This window comes from Echinops telfairi, unplaced genomic scaffold, assembly GCF_000313985.2.
Source record: "Echinops telfairi isolate 266 unplaced genomic scaffold, ASM31398v2 ScPeMD7_18;HRSCAF=68, whole genome shotgun sequence".
NCBI lineage: Eukaryota > Metazoa > Chordata > Mammalia > Afrosoricida > Tenrecidae > Echinops > Echinops telfairi.
Window position 1 is genome coordinate 30,600,374 of NW_022103915.1, and position 9,278 is coordinate 30,609,651.

Sequence of the window (9,278 nt, forward strand, 5' to 3'; positions counted from 1 at the left end):
CGGGGTCTCCTCTGAGGGTGGTCCCGACAACTCATCTGGCCCACAGCTGGCGGCTCAGACGGGTCGAGCTGGCATGTGCATCCTCACAAAGTCCCCATGCGGGAACGCAGGGCCGCTCCAGTGTGGAGAGCACTGCCCAGGGCACATGCTGACTGACCTGTGATCTCCTCTTGGGCTTCAGGAGTCGGCCGGCCCGGAGGTGGTGAGATCTGACATCTCAGAGACTCTGCGTCCTTCTGATGTTTAGGAGGCAGAGAAGGAGCCCCCAGCTCACCTCAGGAGACTAGGACGAGGAGTCCTGAAGGCCCTGGGCCCTCTCCCTCCACCTCTGTGCAAGTGTGTGCCACGCCAGGGGAATGGACCCCAGCACCATCCTGCTCTCTCCTCAGTCCCGAACCTGTGCCCACCTGGAAGAGCCCTGCATGGAGGCGGGGAGGAGCCCAGCCCCACAGGACCTGGCCAGAGTGGCCCCCTTTGCCTGGAGCCAGGTCCCCAGGTCCGGCCTGGCTGACCCTGACTGGTTTGGGGATGAGCACATCCAGGCCAAGAGGGCCCGAGTGGAGACCATTGTCCAAGGCATGTGTGTCTCCCCTGGCGCCCCGGGGCCAGGCAGAGTCCTAGCCAGGGATGGCCCGTGTAGCCCGGAGAAGGCCCGGGAGCGAAAGAGGAAGCAGAGCCTCCCCATGCAGCAGGGGCCCCCAGGGCCAGGCCCTGGCCAGGACCGGGCCAGCAGGAAGGGGCTGGGGGGCCCTTGCGTGAGAGAACAGCTTCACCTGCTGAAGCGGCAGCTCAGACACCTGCAAGCGCATGTCCTGCAGGCTGCCGAGCCCAGGGACCCAGTGCAGGGCCCAGGCAGCTTTGCCAGGGGCAGGAGCCAGCCAAGAGTGCAGCGGCAGAATGGCTGGTGCCCGAGTCCGTGGACCGGGGACACTGACCTCCCCCGGGACTCTGGCAGGCAGCTCTCTGAGGGGGCAAAGCACCTAGTGTCTGAGGAAGTCGGGGTCCTTCCTTCGGGACCAGATGCCGGGCTGCAGATTCTGAGGGAGGAACTGACTCGGGCAGTGTCCCAGGCTGTGGACTCGGTGTTACAAAAGGTACTGGTGGACCCCCCAGGCCACCTGGCTCAGCCGGACAGAAGCTCCCCGGGGCAGGAGCATGCCCCTTCAGGGGGAGGTAGCTGCAGAGACCCGCTTCGTATGGCTGACCCCCCACTGGGGAACTTCTCCCTGGACAAGCCCCAAGATTCAACTAGGTATCACGGATCTCTGAGAAGGATTCCCAAATGCTACCAAGACCCCTCAGCAAACTGCCCCTTGACTGTGGCTTCCCACATCCAGGGACATCAGATTGTTAGCCAGCTTCTGGGTCAAGGAGCACACAGCTGCTGGAGCGCCCATCCCCCCCAGGACATGTCTTCCCAAAGTCATGCCTACTCCCAGCCGGCCCCGCCTCCCTGGGGAGCCCTCAGAAGGCTGCCTTCCACCCTGAGTCAGCAGCCCTGCTCCCTGCCCTTCCCATCCACCCACCTGGAACACCCGCCCCTCCTCCCGCCGGTGAAGGTGGAGCAGGGGGGCCTGCTGGCTGTCCCCAGAGCACATCCCTTCTCTGTGGTCCATATATCCTTTGTGAGAACTGGGGGCTCTCCTTCCACCCCTCAGAGGAGGGGCTCTTGAGAAGCAGAGAGAAAGACAGCCTGTTCTCTGGCTTAAGGGCTTTGCTTTTCAGATGGGCCTCTTAGCGCTGCTGCTTCTGGGCCTTCCTCCCCTGTGGCTCCCCGCTTGTTAGGTTCCTGAGGAAGTGGTGGCCACTTTCTTGGCCCAAAGGATGCTGGGAAGGTTCATTTATCTTCTGCGGCATATTGAATCCTAGCTTTACTGTCTAATTCCTTCAGGCCTAAAGGTTTGTTTTAAAACTCAAAAGGCCTTCACACAGCTGTACAGGCAAGGACCTGCGTGTCTGCGTCACTCATGGGCACCTGTGAGGGGCCAGAAGCTGCGGGGTAGGTGGAAAGAGTAAGTTTTCCGCAGGGACTAGACCTGGAGAGGCAGCTGGGAGCAGTAAGGAGCCTTCTGTTTGAGGGACAGCTGTGTAAGGCAGGGGTGTCGCACAGCCACAGAAGGCCCTTGAAGCCATCACACACCCCACCACAGGGAAGTCATTCCAGCCATCACGTTCCAAAGCCAAACTCCCTGCACTGAGCGGATTCTGTAGGAGAGGCTGTAACTCTCTAGCGCAAGGTAGAAAGCCTCCTCTTTCTCCAGCGGAGTGGCTGGTGGAGTCTGAACTGCTAACCTTGGCTGCTAAAAACCCAGTGCTTACCTCACTCTGCCCCCAGGGCAGAGGGCTCCATGCCATCACCTCAGGGTGGAGTCATTAGAGGTTTGGTCAGGCTGGCCTGAGAATGCGATGATTAATATCCAAATGGCCCTTGGCGGAATAAAGGTTCCCTGCCCTGCCCCTGGCGTCGGGGAAAGGAGACCCCGCGGAGAGCCTGAGGAACCGGGCTGGCCTGCAGAGCTCTGGGTCTTTGTAACTCTGGAAAAAAACACAAAAACAGCTGGCATCAGGTCCCTCTGCCTCCTGGTGACCCTGTGTGGTCAGAGGAGAACTGTGCCCCAGGTAGGGCTTCCCTGGCTGAATGTTCCGAAGTAGATGCTTCTCGGATGGACGCCAATCTCAACCTTTCTACCCACGGCCAAGTGTGTCTGAACCACTCCAGGACCCCGGCCACCCCTAGCCGGACCCCATTATGTGAAGAGTCTTTCCTCGAGTGGCCTGACGGCTAGGCGCTGCGGTTGAATTTAAACACGTTTGCTCGGGTAAACTGGGGGCAGTGGTGGGTAGCATAAGGGTTACGCGTTGGGCAGTGCTAGCAGACAGGGGTCCAAACTACCAGCCACTCTGGGGAGCACCAAACCGCGGGGGCAGTGCCACCCTCCCTGTAGGGTCCTCAGGAGGCAGCCAATGAGGTGTGTTTTTGGTATAATGGCAGGATTTCTCAGTGTTCGATGCCTCTGCTTAGGGCGTCAAACCAAAAATCACCTGGCTATCTGCTGCTTCGGGCTCCCACTGAAGTAGGTGAACTGCAAGGTTGGCGGCTCAGACCTACCTCCCTGGGAGGCTGGGGGTGGGGCTGTCTGCTCTGCTTAGGGATTCTTAGACCCAGAGACTCGGTGGAGGGATGCTCTGCGTCCGAATTGACGTATCGGCGGTGGGGTTGGTTTGGTGGACATGCTGGAGTTCCCTATGAAAGAGCTGAGAGGGAAACGGACGCACCCCCATCTCCAGATGACCAGAAGATTTTTCCCAGCAAATACCTTGTAGAACTAGAGTTCCTTAAAAGGCACGCTGGATGTTGCTTTTCAAAATTTAATTTGTTTAGTGATCTGCAGCTCCTCGTGGCAGCCCAGAGCCTGGTGTGCAAGCCACCCATGTGTGGGCATGTTCACGCGCACCTGCAGGCGTGGACCGTCCAGCGGCAGGGTGGGGTGGAACCAGGCTGGCCGCCTCGGGATCCTACAGGCCCTGCACGCCCTCTGCTGGCCACAACGGTTGCAAACACCCCAAAGCTCAGGGTGCAAGAGGGTGCTTTTCCAGAGAGCCACCCTGAGGACATGCCGTGCGGCCTCTCCAGGAAGTTTAGGATCCTTGAGCAGGTATGTGGGTGCTGGCACCTACCAGAGTCTGGCGAGGCAACGGCACTTGCTGCTGAAGTCACGAACGTGGTGGCAGGAGCCCGACTCAGCCCAAAGGTCCTTAGTGTCTGTATGCTGGCATTTGTTGGGCACCTGCTACCTGCCTGGGCTTGCCCTGGCAAGTGAGGGCCAGGCCCAGAGAACTTCAAGAGGTCCTGGCTGTGCGGCTGAAACACCTGGCGCCTATGGGCCACTTGGAGCTCTTCGTTGCCACTGCCTCTATCCCAGCATGCCAGGACCCTTTGGTGGGTCAGGATACCCCCTGAGGAGCATGCTGCTTCCAACAGTGGAAGAGCTGCCCACACACCGCCTCCCTGGGGAGTAGGCAGAGCAGGTGTGTGGGGGATGCATGTGTGTGTCACCGTGAAGATCCCTTGCCATGAGTCCCCTGCACACCCCACCCTGCAGCCCTGAAAGAGCCAGTGTTCCGGAGATGCCTTTGAGTTCTAAGACTGATGGGATTCTTGAGTGTGGGGGGCGAAGCTTGACTGACACTCGCTGGGGGCTACTGATTGGCTGCCATCGATGTAGGCTGCTTCCCCTGGCTCTGCCACGCTGTCAGCTCACCTCTGACACAAGGACCCCACATCCTTTACAGCCGAAGAGAAATTCCGTAAGCCAAACCCTGGGCCTGCTCGAAGGCACTGCGGGCCTGCAGTCCTAACTCCCGGTCCTCACACATCCGAGGTGGGGCAGGTGTCTGAGAAAAGCAGATGAACTTGGCACAAGGTAACGGGCAGGGAGTCAGGGTTCCCACTAGGAAGGCCGGTCATTCCGGGCGATGCACTCCCCTTCCCATTCCTAGAATGGGCCCAGGAGACTCAGACGTGCAGTGGCTTGCCCAAGGTCACACACCAAATAGGTGGCAAAACCGGTATCAGAAACCGGGTCTTTTGAGCTCCCGCCTCCAGGATTGTTTCCATAGCACTCGGGACCCTGTGAAGGGGGTGAGGAAGGAGCACGGTCACGGGCAGAGGTCTCCTGGGAGCAGCCTGGGTGCTTTCCTGTGGGGAAAGACATGGTTGCCTTAAGGCTCCAGCTCTCCGGCAACGCTGCTTCCCTGGGGCTGCTATGTCCGTGAGGTCAGAATCTGTTTCCCTCCTCACCTGGTGACAGGCGCCTGAAGGCAAAGGCACCCATTCCCAGTGGGAGGGAGTTTGAACTTCTCATGTATGGATTGAGGTTGATTATTGAATCACTCCCTCAACTCCTTCAGCTGACATTTTTTTTTTTGCTGACAAACATTTATTGAGCAGGTACTATGCTCCTAGCACTGGGCTAGGCCCGGGGACTGAAGGAGAAAAGACCAGGTCCTTGGGCTCAAGGAGCTCACCAGCTAAGTGGGGGAGACAAACATGAGGCACAAACTCCAGCACAAACTCCCACAGGGGCCTGCACAAAGAACCCTGGTGCCCGACGTAAACCCAAACCAAACCAGCACCAAGCTGCCAGTCCATTCAGACATTAGTGCCCCTCTCCCACCCCTCAGGGGACAGCGGAGAACTGCCCCATGGGCTTCCCACATCTTTCTCCTGTGGAGCACCTGGTGGATTTGAACTGCCCACCTTTCAGTTAGCAGCCAAGCTCCACCTGGGCCCAAGCCTTCTCTGGTCCGGAAAAGTGTCACCAGGTGGGTAGGGTATGCTCTGCCAGGCCTGTGGAGAGCAGGTGCAATTCAGAGGGTCCATGCTTTTGAACCGCAGCTGAATCTGCACCAAGAGGGAAAGTCTGGGCAGACGTCGGCATCCACAGTGAAGGCCGTCAGCAGCCAGACCTAGCCAGCTCCCCCCATTTCACAGGCGAGGAAACTGAGGCATGGGGCAGCTGGGGCGGGCAGGAACCTTTACTTGGGGTTTCAAGATGGTGTATCTGGGGAGATGGTATATCTGCCCTCCCTTCCCACCCTGCACATACACACACAGAGGCACATAGCATGCCAGCCTGTGTCTGAAATCGATCACACTGGGCCCGTGGCTTTGACACATCAAAATGCTTTGTCAACGCCTCTGAGAGGGCATGCAGGGAGCATCAGGCTCTCTAGAGACCAAAACACTGAAACACCAGCCAGCCAGAAAAGACAAAAGCCAAAACCCAACAAGTAGGATGCTTATTTGGGAAGCTGATACCAATGTGTGGTGGACTGGCAAGCTATGTGCTAATTTTCCTTGACCTGGGATAAATCCAGGAGGGCCTGAATCCTGGTCACTTGAAGAAGGCCAAACTGCTGTTCTTCTTCACGCGCTACCCCAGCTCCAACCTACTGAAGGCCTGTTTCCCCGACGTCCAGGTAAAGTCCCTTGGCTGAGCCCCGGCTCGGCGGGCGGGCTGAATGAAGAACCCCGAATGAGTGCACAGGGGCCAGGAAGGCCGTCAGGAGCCCTGCTGGCGTCGAGCTGGGCTGTGACCCGACCCACAAGGTCGGCCGCTTGAAACCACCAGTCTTTTCTTAGGAGAAAGACGGCTTGCTGCTCCCCAAGGAGTGAGTCTCAGAACCCCACGGGGAGGGGGGGCAGTGCTACTCTGCCCTGAAGGGTCCCTGTCCCTGTGAGTCGGCATCGACTGGATGGCAGTGAGTTCAGTGATTTCGGAGAAAAAGTCTACTTCCACCTCATGTTTTACAAATGATAAAACTCATGTGCTGAGAGGGGAGGGCAGGCTATAGCTCTGCCCAGAGACCCAGGGCAAGGGGAAGAAGTGGGGAGGGGCTGAGGAGACGCTAGGAAACTGTCTGAGGCCTAGTCTTCTGTGGGGACGTTACGGAAACGACAGCGTATATTTAAAAGGCTTCCATTCCTACTGCTGTTTCACATCTGAGTGAAGGCTCACCCGGCCTGTCCCACGTGCTGCTTCAGAGAACCCCCTTCACCCTGGGTGCTGGGTGCCAGGGAAAACCCACTGCTCTCAGGACAGGTCAAGGCAGAGCGGCCCTGTGGGTGGGGGAGAACTGGCCCCTGGGCGTTCCCAGGCTGCCCATCTTTTGGGGAGCAGACTGCGCAGTGCTCTCGGGGAAGGGCTGCTGGGTTTGAACTGCCAGGTCTTCAGTTAGCAGTCAAACTGCTCCAATCTCTGCGCCACTAGGGCTGGCTCCTCAGGTGTGGGACCGGAGCTGTAACACCACATCGAGATCATTTAGGAAATGTTTGTTTAAGGCCTTTCCTTCCTCCGCAGCTGTTTAATCCCCAAAGCAAACTCGGATTCTGATTCCTTCTGAGATAAAGTATTCTCGCACTCCTTAATCCTCCATCCCACCACGCTGGCCTTGACCCAGAGGCTCCCAAAGTCACCCCCCAACAGATGGGGGATGAGTCTACATAGATGTGGCATATCAAAAAACGTTTATTTCTCACAGGCATTGTAGCGAAGTCTCACATTTGTATGGGTAACTGATGACTAGGTAGGACCAGTTAAAACTAGTTTCAGAACATAAGCTTCTTCCTAAGCGAAGGCCGTTCTACTGCTGGGAGAGCCACTCTGGTGAGATGGAAGCTGACAGTTCTGATGGGGCCGGGGGCACCTCAAGGTAACCACCCGCCCTGACGGGCCCATTGTTTGGACAGTTCAGCCGAGGCGTCACCTCCCAGATGATCAAGTGGTTCAGCAACTTCCGTGAGTTTTACTACATCCAGATGGAGAAACGCGCCCGGCAGGCCATGTCACAAGGCGTCACCAATCCCAACCTGCTGCTGGTTCTCCGTGATTCGGAGCTTTTCCGAGCTCTCAATACGCATTATAACAAGGGAGACGGCTTTCAGGTAAGACCACGCGCCAGGGTCCTGGGGAGTCTGGTGAAGGCCTCCCCGGGGGGTTGGGGGGGCGGCGGGGAGAGGGTAGAGTTTCAAAAAGAGACATCTTTCTCTGTCACTGAGAAGGCAGGGCAGCCCAGGTCCCATCTGGGCATCACCCAGAGTCCAGTCTCGGCCTCTTTCATGGGCAGCAGGAGGATGCTGCCAACTGGACATCAGGCCCATCTTTGTGCTGAAGCTGAAGCCAGGTCCCCCTGGGGGTTCTGTCACGTTCCACTCACGTCACGGCCAACGGAGGCAGGGCTCAGTGGCTTTTCTGGGCCATCACTCCCCGTCTTCTCGTCACATGTCGCTTCTCCACAGTCCCACCTTTGCCGGCCTTCTCTGGCAAGTCACTCCCAAGTATTTCTGAGAGCGAGGCCTAAGCAAGCTCAGGCTTCTCCGGCGCCAGCACCCCACTGGTAGCACCCGAGAGGTAATGTTCCAGGCAAGGGGGAGCATGGGGCCCGAACTCCAGGGGAAGGAATGCTGGGGTGCCCTTGGCATGCCCTCCGAAGGTGGCCTGTTCGGTCAGGGCCTCCTGTGCCCGGTCCCAGGGCATGTTCTCCTCCTCTCTCTCCACTGTGATCACAAAGAATTGTCGATGTCGCCAGAAAAGGGAAGAGCGGCTGGCCCCATTTGGCGTGATCTACCTTTGAGGGAAACTGGCCACGCCTCCTCTGGAAGGACTTGTGGGCCAGCATGGCAAGGCGGCAAGGCCAGGTCTTCCCTGTGCAGTAGTGGCAAGCCCCCAAGTCAGGCTGGCTCTGGGGAGCCTGTGGGAGGCCCCATCCTGCTAGGTGGCAGTCTGGATGGAGGTCCTGGAGCACCCCTCCTAGTTAGCTTCAGGAGCTGAGACTCCAAGTGCCTCGGGGCCAGCCCTTGAAGTGGGAGGAGATCATGTTTGGGGTACTGCTTCCCGTCTTGGGCACAAGGGGAACCCTTTTGGGAACCATCAAGCTGTGACCCCAAGCCCTCCGTGGCGAGTTTCCCATTTCCGCAGACGTCACTATTTTTTGATGTCCTTCCCAAATAAGAGGAATCAACTCCTTTTCCAGAAGGCATGTCTTCCTGGGACGTCATCTAACGGTTTGTGAAAGACGAGGGAGCAGGGGATTCCAGGGCCATGTGAATCTGGGGCCTGCGGTGCAGCCCAGCCCGAGACAGGTGCCCTGGGGCAGGGAGGTCTGTGCAGCTGCGAGCTCCACAGCCTCACATCTGGGCTCTCTGGTGGGTCTCTTGGGGAATGCAGGTCCCAGACTGCTTCTTGGAAATTGCCAGCGTGACGTTACAGGAATTCTTCAGAGCTGTCTCCACAGGGAAAGACTCGGATCCTTCCTGGAAGAAACCCATTTATAAAATTATTTCCAAACTGGACAGTGACGTCCCAGAGATATTCAAAACTGCCAGCTATTCCCAGGAGCTGTTTCGGAGTTAAGAGTTAACAAGAAGGCGGTGGGAGGAGTGACTGACCAGGTATCATGGGGCTGTCCTGAATGGTCACCAGTAAACAGTAGACATACATAAAGGGCAGAGAGAGAAAAACCCTCTCAATAGGTACCATGACTGTTTCTGATCATCCACTTATTTTGTTTTCCAGACACCTGAGCAGTTTCACCTTAACGATAAGAAACAAAAGTCCACTGTCATCCATCCAATTCTAATTCATAGCGGCACGTATCAGGCTCTGAGGCTGTCCATCTTTATGGGACCAGACAGCCTCATCTTCCCCCCAAGGAGCAGCCAGTGGGTTTGAACCAGACTTAAGAGGTTAACAGCGCACCACAGAACCAGGAGCACC

The 9,278-nt window shown here is 57.6% G+C and overlaps 1 protein-coding gene across 1 annotated transcript; it reads left to right on the plus strand.

Moving 5' to 3' along the window:
- The first annotated feature begins 356 nt into the window (after positions 1 to 356).
- On the plus strand, positions 357 to 9,177 carry PROX2 (prospero homeobox 2). The gene is made up of 5 exons (XM_004698715.2): positions 357 to 1,625; positions 5,884 to 5,982; positions 7,253 to 7,447; positions 8,730 to 8,953; positions 9,078 to 9,177. Exons 1-4 carry the CDS (start codon positions 357 to 359, stop codon positions 8,913 to 8,915), a joined length of 1,749 nt encoding a protein of 582 aa, XP_004698772.1. The 3' UTR covers positions 8,916 to 8,953; positions 9,078 to 9,177.
- Positions 9,178 to 9,278: the final 101 nt, after the last annotated feature.